Source organism: Sipha flava, unplaced genomic scaffold, assembly GCF_003268045.1.
Source record: "Sipha flava isolate LNK unplaced genomic scaffold, YSA_version1 237_pilon_pilon, whole genome shotgun sequence".
NCBI lineage: Eukaryota > Metazoa > Arthropoda > Insecta > Hemiptera > Aphididae > Sipha > Sipha flava.
This window is the reverse complement of record NW_020272879.1, coordinates 84346-111532: the sequence shown is the minus strand read 5'-3', so window position 1 is coordinate 111532 and position 27187 is coordinate 84346. Positions and strand designations below refer to the sequence as shown.

The window sequence follows — 27187 nt, the reverse complement described above, 5'->3', positions numbered from 1 at the left end:
TGTCTCGGAGGGGAATATATTGCTACTAAAGTTGTTGGTATATTGTTCAGGTGTAGTAAAATAGCACAAGGCTGTGAATGAGGCTGACAAAAATTTGGAAGGGATTGAAATGACAAGGAAGATTTAATATAAATTGCAGCACCACCCTGAGCAGAGTTATCTGGGTGATTTGTTTTTAGGAGATGATAACCAGGTATAGCGATGTGAGAGTATTTTGTGAAATGCGTTTCGGATATCAAGGCAATATCGATACGTTTTTCCTGGAGTACTAACTGGAGTTCATTTGAGTGATTTTTAAGACCATTTGAGTTGAAAAGAAAGATGAGAAGGGAGTTGCTTGTGTATGAAGACATTAATTTTTATCCAAAAGTTTTGAGATAACTTGGGTAAGTAGGGCGATTAGTGGATTAATTAGTAATTTGAATTCGTCAAGGAACTTGTTTATATCTGATATAGGAGGAGGGATTATGTTATTAGAGGAAGAACTGGAGGTGGCTTGAGCGTAGGTTTGGGACGAGTCTGAGTGCCGTGGACCAGTTTCCTGACGACGAGTTTTCCATGGTAACGTCTTGATTACCGACTGATTGATTAGTGTTGACAGCAGTTGACACGTTGTTTAGGCGATCAGGCTGTAGCTTAGTGATGTCGTTAGATTTAGTGCTGACTAAATTTGTGTTCTTATTTTTGATTGTAGATTGCGGCATAATTATTATTGCGATAAGTCGAGGTCACCGCAGCGGCGTGCGATAAAACGGCACACAAGTAGTTATAGATGTAATGAATACGTAGGTAATCAACGATGAGATTATTTTTTTTTGTTATTTATATCAATTGCGAGAACAAAAATTAGAGAACTAAGTAATCTTTAATATTACATAGTCTATGTTATTTCGCGAGATGTTTTAATTGTAATTAAGTATGAATTGACACATTGATCAATATACGGAATAAATAAAAACAAAATCACAGGACGGAGCGCAAGCAGTGTGCGCGACGGATGCCGAACGCGAACGTCAAAATACGTTGTAAAAAAAAAAAAATTAAATTAAATTAAATAGGAATGGAAAGCATTATGATTAATGATAAATAAAATAGGGAGTGAATATTTTTAATTTTACCTTGGGTGCCAAATCTTAACGGCACGGCTCTGCATTCTAACACAAATTACCAATTAACGATTATACTCTTTGCTATAAATTAAATTTAACTATATCTTCCTCTAAATAAATATGTATAATTACTTATTTATATATTTAATAGAGGTAATTATTAAATTAACAAGGTTATACGTTATGATAGGTTATAAATATTTTAAAAAAGTATTCGACAAACAATATGACAACGTGAAATGGTAAAATCTAAAGAAAAATTTATAAGTGTACCACAATATTGTATAATACGCTGGTTGCACTGTTCAATAGTCGGAGAACTACAATTTCTCATTTCAATACATTTATATGATAATTGTACATCACTTAAAATGTAATATATTTGTCGTATGAAAGATTTTCGTATAATAATAATGAGTAGGTATGCTTGTTTAATTTATTACTTGTGGGTCGTGAAAGATGACCTACATGATTACTTGACGCGTAATTGTTGTAATAATATTGAACATGAACTAATTATTCTAAACAGAACGATCGAATTTCTGTTATGCTTTTTAGTTCATAATTGTATCATTTAAATCATTGTTCTTACCATCATATCGTTTTGAAAACGATCAGTTCATACGAACAAATTTCGTAAACATATAAATTTAAAACCTAAGGGTCAACGATTTTAAAATCTAAGGTGGTTAAAGCGACACGTAATAACGTGGTATATGCACAATTGACATCGGATATGTGTCCTGTGATGCAAAAAAAAATGAAATAAGTAACGATGATTTTAATTACAAAATGTAACCGTTTCAACAATAACTACGATAACTAATGATATATAATTGGCGTGTCGATAACTATTCAGTCTGTAGTTTTGATATAGCCCATTCGTAACTCTGCAACGAACAACTTTACCACACTGTTTCACGAATTCACTATTTTCGTCTCGTTACAGGTAAATGCATAGATTTTTTTTAAATTTTTTCTATAGACACTAGAACTTGGTTTTCCAATCGGACTGCGAGAGACTCTAGGGAGTGGTCTGGTTTTATATGTACATGAAGATCAGGGATGAAACTAGAGGGAGGAAGACAGGGATTCATCCCTGGGCGTAACATTTTAGAGGGTGTTATGTTTATAGTATATAACCAATTATTGACCACTAGTTTGATATTTTTAACTAGGTTACTAATAATGTGCTTAAAACTTAATAAGTATGCTGCCCTGCTACTGCGAAGAGCAATAACTAAAAAATTATCAAAAAATGAGGTTTTGATGTCATATTGTTAATGAGATTATTCTGAGTATAATTTTATTAAGGTTAAATATGCAAAAATCAATATCTAGTGGCTTAAAATGCAACTAAAAAAAGTCGTAACTGCAATACATTTACAAAAATCGTACTTTTCTTAGAGTAAAACGCAGTAATTAACAATTCCTACAATTAAAAGCAGTATGTGTATTGTAGTTACTGCGTTTTCTTCTAGTAATACAATAACATTAATACTGTCATTTGCTGCGCAACTGTCGTAACTTGTTTTTGTCTATCAAATTATTATCTTTATCTAATGATAACTTGACATAATATTACGAAAGTAAAATATTTCATGTTTAATTATTATTTTTTAATATATTTATTATAATTGATACTGTTGTAGTTACTGCATTTCTATTAGCAATGTTTCATGATATTGATAATACTGCATTATATACATTGCGCCACTTTATGATGTAATGTGAGTAATGCTAGAGAGAAACGCAGTAACTATTATAGTATGTGAAAATTGTCAAAAATAATTTATTAATTACAAAACTATTAACATTTTTGAATTTCTCGCATAAATTTTCATCTCTTTCAGTCAAAAGGTGTACTTAAAGTTTTCAATTGAATAAAAAAATTATAAAAACACAAAAGTTCAATTTCCCGAAAACGTGAATTTTGTAGTTACTGTTTTTCGCAGTATCAGGACAGTATGATTGTATGCTAATTATCAATAATACTAATCTATAATATTAGTATAAAAAAATGATAGGAAAGGGTATTTGATTCTTGGTTTATGATACATCGTAATCTTAACATTTTCTCCGGGCGTATAAAATGCCTAGTTCCGTCTCTAATGAAGATACATCTATGTTACTTGAGGGTCGACCGTGATTTGCTTACGCACCAATATTGGCCATTCATTACCGATCTGCCGTGCCATTAAAATTAACCGGTTGATTTCATACAATTTCTTGCAACATGTCTTGCTCATGAAATATATAAACACAATAGTAAACATATAAATTTGATTGTAGCACTATAATTATTCGTTGGTTATGCATTTGGAATAACTACGTACATTGACGTAAAAAATATTTCTTTTAACAGTCTGTTGAAGCGTTAAAATTGTACAGCTTATGACCTCACAGAACCTAGTAAAAAACTAAAAGGACACCCCTAATCATTAACCGATTCTGTTGATATTTAAGAATGATAACAATAAATGGATTTTTTTCTTACTACAAGACGCAAAAATATCCTCGTTTAAACGCATATTCACGACAATGAACCAATGAGCACATAAAGAAAAATAGAATAACTTCAAAAAGTTATTCGCGAATACACGGGGGACACAACCGTCCAAAAGAGTCATTGGTGGTTTTTTCGATTATTAACACTACTGTTAGAATAATGATTAATGTAAACCGCATTGGTCATTATATTATCAGTAATAAGTAATAACTAGCGGATGTTTCGCGGTAATTCGAAAAATGAAAAATAAACAAAGTGGGGCTACAATGATAATTGACAATAAAGTTATAGAACCGTGTATGCCAAGGAGTGACCGTAAAATTAACAAGTTTAAATATATTACATTCGGCTTGGTTACGTTCAATGTTTCGAAAAACACTTGTTTAGGGTTGGTTGAATGGTCAATGTGATTCTTAAATATTGATGATTTGATTACAATGCATATGTTACCGTAAATGCCCGATCACTAGGTAAACCTAGGTTTTACTAGTTAATGCTAGGTTTTACTGTTTGTACTCAGTAAATGCTGAAATTCTAAATTTTATTTGGGCTTTTACTAAACACGTTGTATACATCCTAGGATATAAAAATTGACTTAGTAAAAGCTGATCAATACACGACACATAACATTTAAGCTGCGTAAAAATTATAATTATGTATTATTATAATTAATAAAAATGCATCTTAAGTTGTAAATTTTTTCTGGAAATCACACTTCAAACATATTTGCTCGCAACGATTAATAACAATTATTTTGCGAAGATAAATGTACGACTACAATGTGTAGATATTAATAATTATCTAATAATTTACTAACGGATACGTTATCGCTTAGATATGATTTTATTAGGTACATGTTCAGTCTGTTTGGATTTTACGTGATGGATCCATTTGTAGAACAGTGTAATATGTGTTGTGCCTCGTGCGCGTAATATTTATATTGAATTGTGTTTAATTAATGTAATTTTTAATTATATTTATTTTTATTGTTAATTTGACTTAAATATGGCTAATATAGAAAGGTTTTATGACGTTTTAAATCCAATAATTAAAAAAAAGATTCTAGTAATACTTTTTATTTAACACGTGAAATGTACAATACGTATTTACATGAAGTGAAGAACGTAAAAACAATCGCTGTTAAAAAATCAATTCACTATCGGAGATTAAAACGTTTTGATGTTCTTTGTATTGGGAATGAAGACAAACTTATTTTTCCAGTGGAAAGTGGATCTGAAGATATTCGATACTACGTATGTAATGAAGAACTTCTTGATATTATACACGCAGCTCATATTGAAACAGGACATGGTGGTAGGGATCGGATAAATCATATGCTAAAAAAAAAATTCAAAAATATTAATGTGGAAGCTATAAATATGTACTTGAAAATGTGTGAAACATGCCAGAAAAAGCATAGTATACCAAAAAAAGGACTCGTTGTTAAACCGATATTGCACAATGAAATGAATTCTCGATGTCGAATTGATTTAATTGATATGCAATCAAACCCAGATAATGGTTTTAAATACATTATGGTGTATCAAGATCACCTGACAAAATTTGTGATTATACGGCTTTTACGGTGTAAACGTGCAGAAGAAATTGCATATCAACTTCTAGATATATTCACTCTCTTTGGAGCTCCTAGTATACTACACTCTGATAACGGGCGAGAATTTGTAAATAAAATTGTTACCAGTGTATGTGAAATGTGGTCTCAAGTTAAAATAGTTCATGGCAAAGCTCGTCACAGCCAATCTCAAGGATCGATTGAACGAGCTAATCAAGACATCAAAAGTATGATAGCAACTTGGATGGAAACTAATGACAATGCAAAATGGTCTGAATCTTTACGATTTGTTCATGCAATGAAAAATGCAGCATTTTATTCAGGTTAGTTATAATTATTATTAACTTTTTTTCTGTTGTATATTTAAAAGATATTTTTATCAATTTAATCATATCATACATTTTTAGGTTAAGTAGTATTTAGTAATTATTATAAAAACAAAAAAAAATTTAAAAATATACAACCGAACAAACACAGATTTTCGTGGTACACCCATGTATAATATGACATTGAATAATTATTATTTGTATTAAAATAATCCTACAATTGTAATATAAATTTTAAAATAAAGTATAATATAATAAAATAGCTATAAATTATAACTATTTTTTGAATTAGTTATAAAACGATCACCCTATGAGGCAATGTTTGGGTGTACTATGAAAATGGGACTTGCTACTTGGAGCATACCGAAAAATGTGATAACAGAACTCATTAATGAAGATGACCTTATGTTTTTTCTTGAAGACTCTAAAATTACAATTTCTAATGAAAATGAGGAGACGAATACTACTGAAAAAATCAATGAGGACATAGACATTGATCATAACCAAGGAAAAAAAATCGATATTGAGATCTACAAAAAACGATGAAAAACAATTTTATCGAAGAAAGATAAAAATGAAAAAGTTATTGAAAAAATATTACTTGAACGTTCTACTAAAATTAAACGACAACGAGAAGAGTCACTACAATCTCTGGAAAAACAAGCAAAAAAAATGAAAACAATATCTCATAAAAATGTTCCTGCTGCATTAATTGGTCAAACAGTGCGAGTGATAATTCCAGATTTCGACCGATGTAAAATTGATTCTCGCAAATTATTGGCTGTAGTTGTTGAAATTATTGACGAAGAATTTTATCGAATAGGATCTAAAGCTGGGACATTGAATCAATTATTCACTAGAAATCAATTTACTTTATGCGGAGAAAAATTTATTTCAACATCCGATGTTCCAAATACAACAACAAGCATACGCAAAGCTGTTTCTCAACTTTCATTATCAGGTGGGCAAGGATTTTTAAGGTGTGATTGCCAGAAAAAATGTACAACTAAAAAATGCAAATGCCACCAGTCAAATGTATTATGTAATAGTAAGTGTCATAATAGTACAACATGTGCAAATAAATAAAAATTTTAAATAATTATTTCTAACTACCCATCAATTTTACTGAATTTTACTTAATTTTTATGAAGAATAAATAATGATTCTGTTTTTAAATGATTTTTATTTTGTATAAAGAATTTAAATATCTGTTGGTAGTTTGTTTTAATAATATATAATTATAATTTTTACGCAGCTTAAATGTTATGTGTCGCGTATTGATCAGCTTTTACTAAGTCAATTTGTATATCCTAGGATGTACACAACGTGTTTAGTAAAAGCCAGAATAAAATTTAGAATTTCAGCATTTACTGAGTACAAACAGTAAAACCTAGCATTATCTAGTAAAACCCAGGTTTACCTAGTGATCGGGCATTTACAGTTACACATATATTATAGTGATATATCCCTGTTGTTACCATAGATACGCACAGACCTGTATTTCAGGAGTTGTCTACAATATTTTTAGGTCTTATCTTAACAAAAAGTGTAGATATATTTAATAAATTATAATGTATAAATAATTAAATAAACTTAACTTAAATTTTTAATATAATATTGTTATCAATTGATCCAAATGAATATGTTTTCCTCGAATCTGATATATTTTTCTCAGATAGCTTCAATTATTTATGATATTTATTTTTATCGTCGGTTGTAGCTGTTATACTCGTATTATCATAAGTTTAGGCACGAAAATGTAGAACAAATTGTTTTATTTTTTCTATTTCAAAACATAATTTATTTTTTACCAAATATTTAAAAATAAAATACATTTCATTTAAGCAGCATCAGTTAAAATTTCAGCCCCTTTTTCTTAGACTTTAAGTGAAAGGATCCATTTACAATATTTCGGGGGATGGCCGGGCACCCCCAGCACCCCTCGCCATCCATACGTACGCTTATGGTTGTTTTTTACAGATAGTCGAAAGTTTCGAATGTAAATATATTGTTATACATGCATATAATTGAATTTTAGTTAATTCAGATGAATTTGTTTACAGATCCGCTTCAATGACATAACATGTCGTGTAAAAGAGTTTTGACTGTCTTGGTATTGGTTACGGCTTTGCCTGCTGTGAGTATACAATAAAAAATTGTTCCAGGCTACTTACGTATCTTTTACGGCTAATGCGTATGCATCACAATCCAGTGGCGGTTATACATGAGGAGGAGGAATAAATCCAACCCCTCCCCACCACATCATATTTATATCAAAAATAAAAATATACATATATATTATAGGTACCTATAAATGTATAATAATGTTTATATATTAATAATATTAACATAATTTAATATTAATGTATTAAAAAAAAAAAATGTAAATGTATTGACCCATAAAATTAATCTTATAATAATTATTAAAATGATAATTATATCAGTCTTGCGCGACAAAGACATAGAGTATGATAATACACAATACTATAATAATATATTATCCGCGGTTTAAACGGAAAAATATTTTGCTATAAAATCATAAGTAAATAAAATTTGCAGATAGGTGTTGTTGAACCAGCAATGTACTAAATTAAAAAAAAACCAAATCCCCTAGGGAGGAGTCGATCCACCTATCTCCCTCCTTATAACCGCCACTGTCACAGCCGAGTTGTACTCTATAAACATTGTATTAATAAGTATTAATATATAGCCTATTTTATGTATAAAATATTATTGAGCAAATTGTTTTTATTTTTTATGTTTTGTTTTGCGCATTGATTTCAGGTCCTAAGTTTTAATTTACATATTTTGGAGACTCTTGATAGTTTAAAGTTACGTTTAACGAAGAAAATTTATGATTTCGACCCAGTAAATATCTATGGTGAAAGGATTCCACTGGCAATACTTTAGTATGCAAATTACTATACTGTTTTCCAAAAAAAAAATATAATTGCTGTAAATAATATTTTATTTTTTTCAGTGGATCTCCAATGATAATAGTAAACATACCGTTCGACTGTGATGCTAAACGTATTTTCGTTTTAAATGATCTAATGGCTCGGTACTCCGAAGATGGACTGAAAATACTTGCTTTTCCAACGGACGAGTTTTCGCCGAAATACCCTCTCGATGTAAATATAGTTCAAGAAACGTTTTCATATGAAATAATATAATAGTTTATTCATAGTAATATGACATTATTTGATCAATGAGAAGTGAGTAAAAAAAATTACGAGGTAATATGTAATATGTATATTTATTTATTGGGATATGCACACACAGCAGCTTATGCGTTACACATAAATAGATTTTATCGATTGACTTGTAACGTCTCATATTTTAAAAGTGGCCAGATAAGTGGAGCGTTATATGACGGGCCGTATCGGATCGCCAACCTGTAGTTTAGGCGTTTGCCGGAGCATATAGGATTTGTTGTTCTTTTTTCTCCTCTTTTCATTTTACAATACATGGGTACAAGGAAAATACACCAAGCAGGGAAAAATACATAAATGAAAGAAAAAGATAAAAAAAAATTATATTATATTAAATTGGTGCTAAGAAAGCTCTTTCTGGCGTAAAACTCGGACAAAATAAGATAAAAACAAAATATATTTAACGAGAATAATAATAATTAGGAAAATAAGAAGAAGGATGACCTATCGAAGGGCCGTAATCAGAATACGGACTTATATTTTTGTGTCTCATATTTATAATTATAATACCCTTGCGAGTGACGCCATGTTTGAGCCTAGATTTGTTTTACTTCATATAATATACTATAACTATGCGTTGGTGATTCACGAGCATTAAATTACTTGAATTTATTTAAAAATCTTTAAGATTACATTACTTAGATTAATATTTACATTTGATTATTTTATTCCTATATATTATATTATTATATTGTATTATTATTATTGAAAATATTAAAAATTAAAACTGGTGAAAATATGAACACGGGTGAGGTACAGGATTGTGTAAATTATATTTCTGTATTGGTCTTTTAAACATGAAAAAATGTACCACTGTTCTCGAAAAGAGAATCTGAGTAAAATATATCGGACGAATCAGTTAAAAACATTTATGAGATAATTTATGTTTATTTTTTTATAATTATAATTTATAAGTTTTATTTCTGATCGTATCAAATTATATAGAAACCAAATTTGTGGATATGGGTCTATCTTTTAATCGACCATTTCTAGTGACAGTAATGATCAAAAATTGTATTAAAATATTTCGAAAATAATTAAATGTTTACTAAATGCTAATATAAGTACTTCAAATAGTCTAATGAAATAGTGCATAGAAAATACTAGGTGGAATTCAAAACTCGATCTCGATTGATGTTTTTTGTAATTTTTTCTACGTTTTTAACAACTATTTAGTGAAAAATTTAAAAAATGATATTTCTTTTGCCCAATATATCACTCAGAGATAATTTAGTAACAAAATACTCCCTTGATTGTGATGATGGAAATCATTATTCTGGTGGAAATCGTGTACTCGGACATAAAAAAAAAAAAAAATGATAAATCAAATACATCAAATACACAAATAAAAAATGTATAATAGTAAATCTTATTTGATACGTATAATTAAAATTTATGCATTTCGTAGGTCAGTAAGAGTAATATAATACTTCTTAGATATTTTTCTTCATGTGTGTTTCGAATATTTACTACTAGACATTCAGAAGAGTTAAATAACAATGCAAATATTAAAAGAAACCATACTTTTAAGTTTATTTTCTCCTATACGAGGCTACAATAGGACTTTATATCATAAATGATATTTATAGAATATTCATAGATGTATATCATATTTCATCGACATAACTAAATAAACTGACTGAAATAAACTTAAATAAGTGAATGATCGGACAAGAACACTTTAAGCGGTGATATACGATTGCATACTTTTGTCCAATTTAATAATACGATTACGAACAATTTTTTTCTTGGCTTTTAAAAACATTACGATTACGTAAAAAAATGAGTATAACGTTACTAAAACTAAATCAAAAGATTTTGGAAATCTGGATAGATTCAGATAGACGAAATATCCTTATGTACTTACATTTGTAAGTAATTCTTTCCAAATAATTGTACGTGGTCAATTAAAAATTGAATAACTGTTTTTTTTTACAGCTTTTTCTGATTACTTGACGCTTAATTTTCCGAACTGTAACTGCTTCATGATTGTGCTCACCGATGAGTTCTGCCAATCGCGATCAGTTAAAATGCTGGCATAAAAATTTTTTGTTAAAAAAAAAAACATTAAAAATATATAAGCAATAATTTTATAGAATAAGTAACATTACAAACGTTTCACGACCCCGAACAACGTCAACGTTGCACTAAATTTGCATCGGTAGAACGTAGGTACGCAATCGTAATCCACCCATTTTAAGCACTTCAACAAAAAATTCTATAATCTATTGTTCGTCGTACTATGCTTGATACCTGAAACACTATTTGCATTATGCTGAAGTTTATGATATTTTAAACATCACACAAAACAGTATTTATAAAATCATATATAAAATTAAATTCTTATACATTTTTAATCCCGATATTGTTTATAATTTGATTGTATTAATAGCTTCGTAAAACGTTATGTGTTACAGCAATTTACTTCACCATCCGTAATAAGGGATTGGGTTAATGACAACCAACTACATTTCATGGTTTTTTATAAAATATTTGTCAATGGAAAATACACTCATCCGTTATGGAAATATTTGAAATCAACTTTTGATCTTTACGATAAGTGAGTATTTGTGTCGCATTTTACATACTCCTGTACGCCAGACATACTGTTACTAAGTATAAACCCTGTCATAGAATATACTCGTATGTTTGATTTTCAAGTAAAAATTTAACATTATGTTATATGCATTATATTAGTGTGCGTAATATTATATACTGCGTAACACTAGGTAACACAATAAAACCAATAATTATTATAGTTTTGAATGTTTAATTCACCCAGTTTAACTAACAGTTTTAGTTTGAAGTTTAAACAAAATGTATAATTTAACTTGAACGTTCCAACTAGGATTTTCGCATTCTAATAACAATACACGTATTACACACCACATATGGTACAGAACACATATCGTAAATGATCAATTAAGCTATTGTTCTAACTTGTAACTTTTAAGTATCTATACTGAAAACCAGGGACCAGAACCGTAACCGAAAAGAACCGGTACTGGAACCGGTTAACCTTTAAAATTTAGGAACTGAAACCGGAACCTTTATTTACAAAAATGAAAAACCGTGACGGTAATCGTAACCTTAGTTATAAAAGGGTTAATTTAGGTCAATTATTAAGAATAGTAAAACTATGTTAATTTTGTTTGTCCATTTGTCAGTTCAGAAAAATAAAAGTCAAATCTTTTTATGTTTTTATTATTTTGTGTTGTAAACTGTAATAGTGTAATTCTTATAATAAGTAAATGTAATATTACTATTATTATTATTCATGTATGTCTATTAATATATTACAATTTACAATGAGTATATCATCTATCTTGTCTACTAAGTATTAAATATAATAAATTTTTATAAAAAAAATTGTAGCTACAACAGTAGCCAATATTAATTTTGATTCCTAATTAAAACTAAATTTTAAAATAAAGATATTTATTTCATCAAATCATATTATTTCACAATATTACAAAATATTTTACAAATTCTTAATATGAGTTGAAATAAAATAACTTACACTCAGTCAAAAAAGTTTCCATACACCTCTTTTCAAAAAAAGTATTTGCAAATATTTTAAAAAGTCCAAAATATTAAGGGTTAATAATCGTACCACAAATTAATTTAGCATCCATATATTATATTTCAATAATTTAATTTTTTTATTTTTTTTTATTTTTAGAACCTTTAGTTATTAACTATTACAGTTCAACAATTACAGATAGTGATTACATAAACTAATTATATTTCAATAATATAAACTATTTTTTAATTAACATGTGATTTTAATAAATTACAAATTAGAAATATTTGAATGAAAAATACTCCAGAAAGTTTCCATACACTCATAATATAATTTATTAATTTAGTAAATTTATTAATTAGGTTGGTTTTTATTCTTTAATTAATTACGTGTTGGCCCACCTCTTGCTTTAATAACATCGATCAAACGATTCTTCATACTATTTACTAATTTTTTAGTGATTTCCGGGTCAATTGCATTCCATTCGGTTAAAATTGCATTTTTCAACTGCTGCTTATTTCGAACATTATGTGTTTTAATTTTTCTTCCTATTTCATCCCATAAATGTTCGATAGGGTTCATATCAGGTGATTGTGGTGGTGTATGAAGTTGTTTAGGAACATTATATATCAACCATTCTTTAACACGTTTTGCCGTGTGTTTTGGATCATTATCTTGTTGAAAGATAAATGAAATTCCCAAACTCAATTTGTCCACACTACATTTTAAATTATTTCTTAAATTATCTAAATAAATGTATTGATCCATTATACCATCTATAAACACTAAATTTCCTTCTCCTGATGCACTTATACACCCCCATACTATCACATTACCACCGCAGTTAGCAGTTTAACAGTTGCGCATAAATTCTGTATTTTTAATTGTTCATTTCGTTTTCTTCATACTTTTCCTCTACCATCGGATGAAAATACATGTACATGTACATTAAATTTTGATTCATCGGAAAAAATTACTGAGTTCCAGAAACTTATAGGCTTATCAATATGAGCTTTTGAAAAATATAGACGTTTTCTTTTGTTAACAGCACTTATAAATGGTTTCTGCCTAGGAGTACACCCATTATATCCAAATCTCTTCAAAACATTTCTCACTGTTTGTGTTATTACATTTACACCATAGTCTTTTTTAATCATATTCGCCAGTTTTGGTGCACTTATCTTGGGATTTTCTACAACTGTTTTTAGAATTGTCCGCCGTTGGTTTGAGTCTAATTTTTTAGGACGGCCTGAACGAGGCCTATTGCTCAATGTTTTAATTTCTTTTTGTTAGTTGATAAGATATTGAACCGTCGAGGGTGATTTATTTACAATTTTAGAAATTTTTCGAAAAGATTATCCTTCTTCTTTTAGTTGATTAATTAATGCACGGATTTCAGTAGATACTTCCATGGTTAAAGTATGTCGTAGTAAAGAAAACTTTAACGTATAATTAACGTAGTAAAAAAAAATATTTAATGTATACAAATATGAAAGATCACAATAAATTGATTTATTAGACTTCGATAAACTTAATAATAACGAGTAAAACGATGAAAAAAAGAGTGTATGGAAACTTTTTTGACTGAATGTAACTCAAAGAAATATAATAGAATGATATAATATATATATTTAATATATTTATAATTATTTTTTTAACTATTCATAACACCTTATATTTTCATGAAATAAAACAATTACAATTTAAACAAGAATAAGCAAATAATTTCATATTATTTTTTAATAAATTTCTAATAACCAAAATTAATCAAAATTAACTGGTTCTAAAACTCTTACTCTTAAAAAACCGAAATCTAAACTTAAAACCCTTAAAAAATTAATTAAACAACCAAAGCCGAAAATGGAACCGAAAAAACCTATAGGTTCCAGTCTCTGCTGAAAATTCCAATACCGGTCGAATTGCATTTACTTTAGTCGAATTGCAATTGGGTTCAAAAAATGTAATGGTCGAACTGCACTCGAGTAAAAAGTAGGTGATAGTCGATATGCACTTGGACTCAAATAAGTATTTCAATAAAATTATCATGCATTTGAAGGGGTTAGATTTATTTATTTAGTTACATTTATTACCATTTAGTAATCATTAACGTGGTTAAAAATTATTGTTTTATACATCACATTATTATATGTTAATTATATATATTTACAATATAATTGTTATATTATACTTTATATTATATTATATATATTATTATTATAATTATGTAAACATATTTTTTTTTTAAATCGTCAAATTTAATTATTGTCATTATTATAATTGTTTTTAGTAATGACTAACTGTATTCAAAAATTCTACCCTGGTAGTACGCTTCTAAGTATATATGTTATTATTATATAATATTATCTACGTTATCTAAATGGCACGAACTTATGTATAATGCTATTAAATAAGTATGCTGTAGCGTTCTTCAACAGAAAGATTCATAATATTTTTAGAGGGTTTTCCATTATAATTCTTTTTTTGAACGAATGCAGTTCGACCACTACCTGCTTTTTACTGGAGTGCAGTTCGACCATTACCTTTTTTCAATCCAAGTGCAATTCGACTATCCCGGCTGAAAAGACTCCATTATAACTAAATTTTCAAATAAATGATTCGTAGAACTAGAACATTTGACAATTATTGCAATACTCAGACAATGAACAATTGGATATTAATGGATATTAACGCAAATTTAGTTGTACGTTTTATTTTCGTTCAACATTTAATTTTATAGGACCACCTAAATAAACTGGCCACAGTTGGAATGTGGTTTCAGATTATTTGCTACTACCTATGATTATTCGTGACATATTATTATTCTTAATAATTGCATACGATACCATTGATTGCAACAATGTTTGTCGTTCATTGCACTGATCATTACATAATTTTAATTGTATTATTAAAAAAAAAAATTTTGAATTTTTCAGTGACATAAACGAAGATTACACAATGTTTTTGGTAGACAAAAGTGGAAAGCCCGTTGAAAGAATTCCTGGAACTCCTTGGCTTTCAACTGAAGTAATAATATTTTTATTATAATACTATATATATCGGCACGTTTACGTTTTTAGCAGGTAGTCAAAAATGGAGGGTTTTTCTTAGGTTTTGGTTAACTGGACAAGACGGGGTCTAACGTTTTCTCAGGTTATGATTAAAAGGTTAAAACCGGATTTTAGATTTTCTCGGGCTTCGGTTTACGAGTTCAAATCGATTTTTATGTTTTCTTGGGTTACATTTACAGGTTATGCTCCCAAAATTTACAAAACAAAATCTTTTTTATTACATTTATTTTAAATTGTTTATTATTAATTTTATTTATAATCTATACTAATAATAATCTATAATCTAGTACTATAAAAAGTAAATGTTTGGAACGATACAATATAGCAGTGAAATATGTTATTGATATATTAGACCCACATTAATTTGACTAATTAATTAAACAATATTATTAGGAATAAAAAGGAACTGTTATGCACTCAGATCTCTAGGCCACTTTCGGTTAAGGCGTCTATTTGATAATCAGTAAGTAAATGGTTAGATAAGTTTGTATCTGTTTTCAAGAGAGGTAAAAAATGTTGAGGTGACTGTTTAGTTGTTAATTTTAAAGTGCGGGCCTCAAGTATCGGGGCCCATTGGTGAGAGGGCAAGATGGGGCGCTTGCCCCCCTCCCTCTGGAACTATGAAATAGTAATTTTTTAAAACATTATTATTATTATTATTATTATTATTATATTATATTATATAAAATAATATGAATTTATTAATTTATTGTAAAATATTATTATTATCATTATTATTATTAGTGTTAAATATAAAATGCACAACTATTATCGTATTAGCGGTTATCGTACGACGATTAATATCGATCCAAAATAATTTGTTAGAAATTCCTAAATAACCTAAGTAATTTACAGATACTTTATCGAATAGCACATGCGTTCATCGTGAAAGAGTGAACTTGAACAAAAATAATTTCATCCAACATGACATTTCTTTATTTGGAATAAAAGAAAGAAATTTTCAGTTTTTATTTTCCAATACCGAATAATACATTTGATTATAATTTTTTTCATTATTTTTTTTCCTGTACCTAAAATGTATTTTAATTAATTATTGAACAATATGAAAATATTAATTATATAAATAATAACATATTTATAGGTTAAAATAATATTAAGTCTTTATTTAGCTTAAATTTAAGAATTTTTTTAAATTTACCCCCCTTGAAAAATTATCTATGAGTGCCCATGGTCCCAAGTAAGTTTCCTGTCGAAATTTATACCGAAGTACTTGACTTCTTTTGCGTAGGAAATGATTACGTTGTCAAGTTATACTATGTCAATCACCAGGACTTAAGAAAAATGTGATTTGAGCTCATTTGGATTCGTTTATTTTTATTTTCTAAGATTTAAACCAGTGTCATAAAACAGTTAGATGATTTTGAAAGAAGTTTCTTCGATAGCCTCATGACTGGTAGATAGTATTGCAGTATTGTAGGCATAAATCCCGATTAATGTATTGACCGCTGTTGGAATATAAGCTGTGTACAGGGCGTAGAAAAAAATGAAATCTTACTATACACACAGTAATATACTTTAACTAAATTTATATTGTTATATTACTTAATTATTTATTATTATATGGCATTATACATACGAATGTTATTTACCCAATTTATATCAAATTAATTTTTTTTTATTGTTCACAGGTATTAGAAAAACGTGTATACTCGTTATTGAAAGAATAATAAAAGTATATTGTTTTCTGGTATCGAAAACAACAATAAATTATGGAATTCATTGTTGATTGTAAACTATTTATTGTAATAAAATTCAAATTTATCTTTTATTTTTTTGTTTGGAAAATAATACCTTTTTAAAAAGTGGAAAAATTAATTTATGGATTAGCCATAATTATGGTCATGGAAATCAAAAAATATTCATCACTTCTTAATTTTTAACTCACATGTTTAAGGTTCATAAGCCTAATCTAAACATCTGGACTACAGTTGAAATGAGAATATGGTTATAAACAAGACTCGAAACTTAATGCGTTTAATAATACTCACATATGCGCATACATATGAGTTTAAAAAAAATTACAATATGTAGTATGATGTGTAGTAAAAATGTTGAATATATTTAAAAATATGCAATTTAATGAACAATTTTTTAATAATGTAGATCATATTATAACGTTCCTGCGAGTCACGGTCCGGTATTATGGTATACATTTTAAAATTCTTATCACTAGAGTAAACTTTCAATTCGAATCGCAACCGTTTCACTTACCATAAGGGTAATGCTTTGGATGATGTTCGCTGAGCCGAAATTGGAAAATGACAAAATCTTTTTTTTTTTTTTATTAAAGGAAAATATATTTACAATCTATTTTTAGTGAATAATAAGTAAGTATGATAACATTGGTTAAATAACGTTCAAATATTTGAGTAGGAAGACTCTTAGCAGTCCCCTCTGACTAGAATGTAATGTCAGAACCTATAGAAAGTTAGAAATCGTATCATCGTATCGTTTACATAATACTGCAATTTAAGTGTTCAATTATTGTGCAAATCGTAGTATATCAGTTTTACGCGCGCCCGCGCGTATGTGTGTAATAACTGCACATTACAAAAATATAATATATCAATCGAAAAAATAATTGAACGTGACACGGTCCATACGAAAGATTTGTTTATAACAATAATTACAATACCGTCTCGTACATTTTACCACACGTTATCTCTACGCTACTCGTGGCTCGTGGACGACGAAGGTTCGTGTCGCATAATCGTAACAATAATTGTACGCGAATCAATTACGTCGAACCGATTTTTTTTTTTTTTTAATTCGTCTGACCGTCTACACAACGGTCGTGAAAACGTTTTGTGGACGTACGTTTCAGACCTGAGGTAATTACGAAACGCACTACTCGCGTTCGCGGTGATCGATAATAAATAAACCGGACGGCAGTCGTTTCGATCGCGGAAAATCGGAACTATTTCAGCAATTACAAGACGTGTGTGAAGTTTAACCGTTGTGCAGATTATCGTTCGTTATTATTGCCGCTGGAAGTCTGACGCGGCCCAAGTTCGTCACACTGCGAACAAATTCGCGAAAACCGCGTTCTCCGTGTTACAGGTAAATGCATGCAACCGTTTTAAAAGCCGTGAAATCCTGGCTCTCCAATGGCACAGCTGGTAGAGTCCCGAGGTCTCGTTCACACCTATTCCATTAGCTATACGTCGAGAGAGAGAGAGGGTGAGAGAAACAAAAGTCCAGCGAATATTAGATTAGATAAATATTATTATTAGATAGATTGTTGTCGGTGTATAGCCGTTGACGAGATATACTATTTCGTACGTCTGTCCACGCCCTCATGTAGTAATTGAAAATCATTCTTAGCGGGAGGTTGTAGGGAAAAGACGATCAACGGTCAATTTAGCTTCGGCTTTCCGTTAACGCTCCGATGCGCCGCAACAATTAACCAAAGTCTTATAGGTTCCAATACGTGTTCATGTGAATTATGTACGATGTGCATCGATGGACAGTATTTCAGATTCTGAATGAAATGAGTAACGCGTTGTTGGTTTTACAGTTTTTTTTTTTTTTTTTTTTTTGTACATGATAAGAAGGATTGCTCTGTTCATCACCGTATAGGAAATAAAAAATAAGAAATTGTTGTAGTTTACGATGTAAGAGGACCATTTTACGGATTTCTCAATAGTTTTTCATCGAGAAAGATTAACACAACAATATTATTCACCCATCCCTGTATCTCATCCGACCGTCTTTTCTGACTTATTAGTATCGCCCTTTTTAGTACCCGTAATATATTTAATATAGATATGTCTAACCACCGAGGGTTTTGCTAAAGTTTTTTCTGAAATGTCTTCCCAGATGTCATACTGGACATGATAAAAGTAAAATGCACCGTTTCCCACCGGACGCCATGTGCCAATAAACGGATGTCTTTCACGCTTTATAATGCACTATCTCAAACAGTGGCAATCAGTTGAGTATCGGCGGAAATGCAAACGAATAAATCAAACAGATAGTTAAAGTGAATTAACCCCGAAAATATTGTGATACAATATTATACGAGTAGTAATTTATTAGTATTCGATCTCGCAACGGTAAGCGATTTTATTTGAATGCATATATTATCGAAATACAGTGGTTGCCGCTTATAGTGTTCACTGGTTATAAGAATCAGCCGCTTATAGTGATCAAAAATGCCAGGACAGAACAAACAGCCGTTATAAGTGCATTTTTCGTCGCTTACAGTGTTCAGGTTTTCGGTTATTCTGATCAGAAATATAAAATATAAATATATATATATATATACCCATAATTACCTACAGATGAAGTCGACAAAATTGAATTCAAAACCACACAAATATATGCATGTATAAAATTGATTTCAAGTGGAAAACTATGAACTTTTTTTCAGACACGATCCAATAACACGATTGCTGATATGTCGCCCAAAGGAATTTTATGTGTATTGGCTTTGGTTACGATTTTACCTCTCGTGAGTATTCTAATAAAACATTGTTTTACGTTACACGTATACATCGTTTACGGCTGATGTGTGTGTGTGTGTGTGTGTGTCACAGCCTTGCCAAACGCTATGAACCGTCTATTTAACGTAACACGTTAGTGCGATGTTGTGATTTTATTTTATGTATGGTTTATTGCATTAATTTCAGGTCCTAAGTTATGATTTTTTCATAACTGAGGGAATTCGTAACTATAAATTCCGTTATTCAGCCGAAAATGTATACAAATTTAATGTAACAGAAATCGATGGAAAAATTTCTAGTATGAATCAATACAAGTATGCGAAATACCATATAGGTTTTGAAAGTAATATAATTAGCTGTAATTGATTTTTATAATTTTGTTATTTTCCAGAAATAAGACATTGATTATTTTAAACTTGCCATTTAGTCTCGAGGCCAGACGTATCTATGTTTTAGGTTTACTATTTTTAAAGCATTACAATAAAGGATTAAGAATTATTGGTTTTCCAACCGATGAGCTGACGCCAGGTTCCCATGCAGACGATGTAAATATATGTTACACATAATTTAAACAACACGATAGCATAATCACAATATAATAATATCTTTTTTCTTCTCTTTCACCTTTCACTCAACTATTTGGGGTCGATCACTCTTGTCCTAAACTTCAACTCATCTAGATTTTCAACATCCCCTACGCATACACCTACGGCCCTTATATAATTTTCAATCGTGTCCAACCATCTCTTTTTTTGGTCTTTCTCTTCTTTTTTCCCTTCAACGTTCTTTTTCATAATAACTCTTACTATATTTGTTTCCTCTCGTCTCATCACATGCCCAAACCATCTTAGTCTATTTTTTCTCATCTTGTGCACTAGAGACGCTACACTAATACTACCTCTCACATATCGTTCCTTGTTCTATAGGGTGTCTCAAAAAGAACGCAGGATTCAAATTTGCTATAAATTAAATTAATTTATTTTACAAAAACATAAAAAAATATATCATTATTTTCAGTAAAAGTTAAGGTACAACAGTGAAAAACAATATCGGGCATATAACCCTCTCTATTAGCCTTACAGACGATTATTCTTTCCATCAAATTTACTATCACTCGATCACACATTGCCCCATCAAGTTCGTCGAGAACACGACGAATTTCTTGCTTAAGTTCTAAGCCATTTCGAGCATTGTTTTGGTATGTTCGTGACTTAGTATATCCCCATCAGAAAAAATCAGACGGCGTTAAGTCTCTAGATCGAAGTAGGTAGTTTTGGTCTCCACGCAACGAGATTAGTCTGTCCAGAAACTTCTAACGCAGCAGAGTGATAGTTTTTCTTAAAGTGTGAAAAGTTGAAACCATACATTTTTTTATGTTCATTTGGTCCAAATGAGGTCAAAGAAAATTACTGAGCTCAGTAAGTATTATTGCATGATTACAACAAGACGACGCATATTTACAACTTTCTAAGAAACTGTGGAAGTATTTTAATCACGCGTAGAAGAATAAAATAGTCGAACTATTATTAAATATTCTTAATTTTAGGATTTTCTTTCATATTATTTTCACTACATGAGATCAAATTTGTACTATATATGATAAAGTCATAAATAACTTAATCAATTCACACTTCAAAACGAATAAATTAACGATCACACCAGAACATTTTGATTTCTGAGTACTGCAATGAAATTAGTTATATTATATTGTTTGCTATTCTATGACTTTTAGAGAGAAGATTCATATACAAAGCATAACAGATAAAAGTTTTCATTTGTAAGTTCTAATATTTAAAAAAAAAAAATGTTACTGGTACCTAAATTCCTATACGAATAAAAATACAGCAGTATGCAATATGTATCATTTATCTATTTAGGGCCAAGCTTAGTACCGTGAAATTCAAAGCTAAGGTTTAGCACAATAATTTAATAATGTAAATGATAACCTAAAAAAGTGGCTGGTATATTTATTTGGTTTACTATTTTTTAATCCAACAGAAATTGGAGATTATTTTGTTGATAGTCTCGTGGCTGTAAAACCAGATAATAATGAAATAAACGAAATTTGCGATTATTTAGCCACAAATTACATAGGGAAAAAAGTACGTTCCTCCTTAGTATTTGGGTTATTGCTAGTTATTGTAGAAGTCTTACAACAAATGCTTGAGAAAGTTTTGACTCAAAATTCAACTCCAATTTTTATCATCATCATCCAAATATATTAAAAATAATAGAAGTTTTGAAAATGTTTCAAACAAATATATATATATATATTTATATATATATCAAAATAAAAATATCAGATACCAATAGACGTAAAAAAAAAAAAATTAAATTAACAAAAAAAAATTTTAAAAATTTTAAAAATTTTAAAAAAATAATAATTAAATAATTAATTAAAAATTAAATTAAATTAAATTTAAGTTAAACTTAAAATAAATAACACAGTAAGATAATGTCAAAGTGTTGAGGTTTAATAACACATAAAACATTTAATTTATATTTTTGTTATTATCATCATCATATTAAATACGTATAACATGTGGTTGGCTACACATTTTTATAGAAGTATATGAACAAGATATGTGGTAAGTATATTTGACAAAATTAAATTGAAAATTTGATAACATTTTTTTACAAAACACAAAACAAACAAATTTTAACCATTACAACTACGTTTTCAGTCCTAAGTTTGAATAAAGTGGGAAGAAAATTTGGATTCTTAATAAATCTTTTTCGTGTAGGAATTTACGTAGAAATACCAAGGGTGGTTTTTACCTGTTATATCTCGTGTGAGAACTTACATCCGTCCGATTTTTAACCGTAGTATTGTGTTATACTATGTTGACTTATATACAATTTTGAACTAAAAATATTTATACATACATTTTGTTTATAGCTTCGTAAAATGTTATTTGTTACAGAAATATAACAGTCCAGTCTTTATGAGGAATTACATCAGAGAAAACCAAATTAAATTTCAGGTTTATCATAAAACTTTGGTCAATGGTCCTCTAGCACATCCATTATGGAGTTATATGAAAGCAACATTCAGTCTTTTTGATAAGTGAGTGCCTTTGTCGATTATAACATATTCTCGCACCACAGACAAACTATTGTGCAGTATAAACTCTGTCTTAGAAAATGTATTAGATTTTTAAGTTTAAACTTAAAATTTTGTTGTGCATGATATTGGTGTTCGTAATATTACATACTACAGTAACACTGAGAACAAACAAATTTAGTCAATGATCGTTATAATTTTAACTTGAGTTTTTAATTCACTTAGTTTAATTAACAATTAAAGTTTGAATATAAAAATAAATATTTTATGTATAGAAATAAATAAATTAATGCGTATCCTGGAATATTATTATATGCGTAATGGATAACCGGTTTCGAATAAAAAATTCATCATCCGGTATACAAATAGTTAATATTTAATTTTTTATTTTATTAATTTGATAATAATTAATAATTATGACTTATTTATTTATTTATTTACTCGTTTACGAGTGTTTGTTTTATTTTATTATTAATAATAATTTTTGAAGTGTAAATAATCTATAAACTAACTTGAACGTTGATAAATTCTTACATTTTGATAATAATATTACACATCACACATGAAGCAGGTCACATATTGTATTTGATCAATTTAATTATTGTTCTTATTTGTAACTTGTAAACATCTTTATTAGAAAAACTTCATTCAAAGTAAATATCCAGATAAACGATTTATAGAACTAAAAGTTTAATAATGATTCTAATATTTAAATGTTTACAGTTTTTTTTTTCATTCAGCACCTACATTACAAAATTACCTCATTCAATAATACATTTTATCGGGCTACATTAACTTGCTACGACTGTAATATGGCCATCTATTTTTAATGCAAATTTATAATTTTTTTGTTGTTTTTAAAATACATAAAAGAAACCTTTAAACGTCATTCGAAACTATTTAAACGATCTTTGTCCAAAAATAGTTTTTATCACGATGCAACTACTCTTTTATTCTAAAACAGACAAAAGATAAGCTTTAAGCGTTGGTAAAATAAATCGATTAATCAATGTTGGTATACACGCATACCACTCAGTGGCGTCGAACCTTTTTTATATCACTGGGGTAAACCCTACTTTTGGGTACTCACCTACTCACCAAAAAATCATAAATAGCAAGTATTGTATACTTGTGAGCTACGAGTATTTACCACACATCTAGTAATAACATAATATTAAGGAATATATTACCGTACGATAATATATCTAGCACTCATTAAGTCTAACCACTTACCCCCCCCCCACCTAAACAATTTCTGGGTATTTACCCCACTTGCCATACGTTTTCGGCTCCACTGATATCACTGGATAAGTGATCAAATGAATCAAATTAAATGTGTGTAACATTGTTAACACATTTGTAGGCGTCCCAGGCTTCTTGCGCTGTATTAAAGTTTTCTTGAATATCAAGAACACTTTACAATTCGTGTCATTAATATAAGTTATATGCAGGAAGTCAACTTTTTGCTTTTACGAGGTTTTCAATTCCCAATCACATTTTTATTTCGTTCAGTGCTAAAATATTAATTACTATTGGACCACATAAATAAACTTGCTACTTATAAAATATGAATAAATGATTGCTGACTAGTATAATTATTCACGGGAAATAATAATTTTTCACTAATGAAGTTTCCATAAATATGGCTAGATCATGATAGAGGGGGCTAGGGGGCCATAGTTGAAAGTGACCACTATGTGTTTTTATAATTGTTGGCTAACAAATATGAAGTACTGTTTCATTAATTAATTGTGAATTTACTAAAATATACAAATAGAATATACTTATTTTAATTGATATTTATTACAAATTACTAAATCTGTGTAAAAAAAAATAAATTGTTTTGGGTAAAAGGGCCTTACCAAAAGTAATAGTCTCTTTGTATTGTGACCATTATCCGACCTTGTCCATTCGATACCACTAATTTCTATATTTAATGTTTTAAACACTGCTATAGATAATTATGTCATTTTATTCATACAGTTAATTAAAAAAATTAAATTTTTTAGCTGCATTACTAATAACTACACAATGTTTATCGTCGACAAAAGAGGTATACCCGTTCAAAGACTTCCAGAAGACGAACGACCTTTTTTTGAGGTAATACAATTTTTCGATGAAACTATGTAGAAATGTTTGGTTTAAGCAAAAATATTATTAAAATTTTTTGTTTAACCGTTAAATCTATTGCGATAATCTGTTAAAAAATTCCGTTAAAAATCTATCCGTTAAATCTATCTATCTATGCGTTTATGTTTAATGATTTTTTCAATAAATTTGTAATAATTATAGTTGAATTTCGTGTTTCATGGTTTATGACAATTTATAAAATTTCATAACTAATTTATACCATAATATTCCGTGTTTACTTTAAAAAATGTTGTCGTAAATTCATAATAATTTATTAATTCTACGAAGTAATACTTTTCATATTTTATTCAAATGCTGTAAACTCTTATATAGACCTAATTTACAACAAATTAATTACTTAGTTATAATCATATAAGTTAACATTTGATCATTACATTTATTAAATCATATTTTTTATATATATGTGTATATATATATATACATATATGTATAATTTTATTTATATTTTTTGTTCACAGGAAATAGAAGATGCTGTTGTCCCGTATTTGTATTTTCAATAGCTTAGTTATATCTTGTTAAATACCATAACGTTCATACTAATACATAATCTTTCGAATACCAATGCATTAAATGAGAATAATTACGATACAAGACTATAAACGTGAACAAATTGGACGATTGATTGCTCATTATATTTAACAGTTTTCGATTGTCAAAACAACAATCAATTATAAAATGCAGGACCTTCTTTTAATTATCTTTAGAAATAAACTTAAAATTAAAATGGAATAAATTGTGTTATTTATTTTTCCTTTTGTATGAAAAATAATTTTTTTTATTACATTCTTAATTAAAGTATAATTCAAGTATCAACTGTTGTTATTATCCTGGTACCTATTCAATAGGTCCGTATGAAAACCAAACATTGCTTATTATTTCTTAATTAGTCACATTGGTTAACCATAGGTACTTACTTACTTAATGATTTGAACTTTAGTCAAAGAACTGATTTTAATGCATTCTAAAATCAATGGTTATTATATTTTATAACGCTATTATATTTTCCACTTGAGAACATATTTTCATTATAGAAAACAATATAAAAATTATACAATTCCGTAATACAATTAAAGTTAAATTATCAATTGAACAAAAATTGTGTTGCATTATTTCAATCACAATTATGAGCATTTAACGTTTGACGTTTTTTTAGTTATCTCTCAAGGTTCACGATGATTATATATCTCTATTGGCCTATTACTATTCAAGAGATAAAGCATCGCTAATTTCTTCGAAACGACCAATAGGTCCCCGGATAGAATTTCAACTATTGTGCTATTCGAAGAGTCAATTATAAATAATAATAGCACTTCAATAATCCAGGGCTGTCTCGAAGATGAAAATCAAGGGGGGTGAATAATATGAAAATGCCGACTACAATTTTTTTACTCAATGTACATATGTAGTATAATTAACTATATATAGTAGTATTTTTACTTTTTAACATGTATATATGTGTCAGTGTCGCACGTTCTTAAAATTGACAATTTCATTATATATATATATATAATAATATTTTATATTGTATAATAAGTTATATAAATTTTATTCGTGTATACACTGTATTACGAAATATGTAATGTTTGTTTTCCGTAAGTAAAATTAGGTCCTTCAAGGCTGTAATGAAACAAGTCCAACTGCCGGCTGGTGTTTTCGTTAAGGGGTGAGTCATCCCCCCCCTTCGGGACGACCCCGCTTCAATCATTATGATCGCTTACAGGCACTTTGTTTTTCAGTGGCGTATTTATATGTAGGTACTATAGGCTCACTCGTCTACAGCGAATCATTTTTAGAATGTGTTTTGTTATTAATTATAAATAAATTATTTTAGTTGTTTAGGGCGGCAATTTTCTACAGGCCTACACGCTGAAAACATGTATAGGTAAATACGCCCTCGATCGGTGCTACAAGACACAAAAAGTGTCTTTTATGTGAGCGCCTTTAACACGAAACACTTTTCTTACACGAGTATCTGATTCCTTGATAAACTACAAGTATCAAATTATTGATTCTTCACTCGACCACGGAAGTCGAAGAAGCTATATTACTTTATGGATTGGTTTAAAGAAAACATAAAAAAAATGTAGGGTGCATCCTAATGTCAGGGCTAGATTAGAAAATGGTGATTTTCATATTATATTTCTCAATTTCCTTAAATACAAGTAGAAATTTTTTTAGTATCTCGC

The 27187-nt window shown here is 28.9% G+C and overlaps 3 protein-coding genes across 4 annotated transcripts; all 3 read left to right on the top strand.

Moving 5' to 3' along the window:
• Nucleotides 1-1952: 1952 nt before the first annotated feature.
• On the top strand, nucleotides 1953-17109 carry LOC112683932 (probable phospholipid hydroperoxide glutathione peroxidase). Of its 2 annotated transcripts, none has more exons than XM_025555157.1 (7): nucleotides 1953-2058; nucleotides 7581-7654; nucleotides 8302-8426; nucleotides 8498-8648; nucleotides 11147-11289; nucleotides 15186-15276; nucleotides 16970-17109. In XM_025555157.1, exons 2-7 carry the CDS (start codon nucleotides 7601-7603, stop codon nucleotides 17006-17008), a joined length of 603 nt encoding a protein of 200 aa, XP_025410942.1. In that variant the 5' UTR covers nucleotides 1953-2058; nucleotides 7581-7600; the 3' UTR covers nucleotides 17009-17109. The 2 variants fall into 2 exon arrangements, with proteins under 2 accessions (XP_025410942.1, XP_025410943.1); XM_025555158.1 differs by lacking the exon at nucleotides 16970-17109 and adding an exon at nucleotides 15714-15860.
• LOC112683930 (KRAB-A domain-containing protein 2-like) lies at nucleotides 4612-6533 on the top strand. Its single transcript, XM_025555155.1, has 2 exons — nucleotides 4612-5514; nucleotides 5939-6533. The coding sequence occupies exons 1-2, from the start codon at nucleotides 4710-4712 to the stop codon at nucleotides 6061-6063; spliced, it is 930 nt and encodes a 309-aa protein (XP_025410940.1). The 5' UTR covers nucleotides 4612-4709; the 3' UTR covers nucleotides 6064-6533.
• Nucleotides 17110-17976: 867 nt separating the features above from the next.
• LOC112683931 (phospholipid hydroperoxide glutathione peroxidase-like) lies at nucleotides 17977-25734 on the top strand. The gene is made up of 7 exons (XM_025555156.1): nucleotides 17977-18401; nucleotides 19714-19794; nucleotides 19973-20100; nucleotides 20178-20331; nucleotides 22711-22853; nucleotides 24860-24950; nucleotides 25460-25734. The coding sequence occupies exons 2-7, from the start codon at nucleotides 19741-19743 to the stop codon at nucleotides 25499-25501; spliced, it is 612 nt and encodes a 203-aa protein (XP_025410941.1). The 5' UTR covers nucleotides 17977-18401; nucleotides 19714-19740; the 3' UTR covers nucleotides 25502-25734.
• Nucleotides 25735-27187: the final 1453 nt, after the last annotated feature.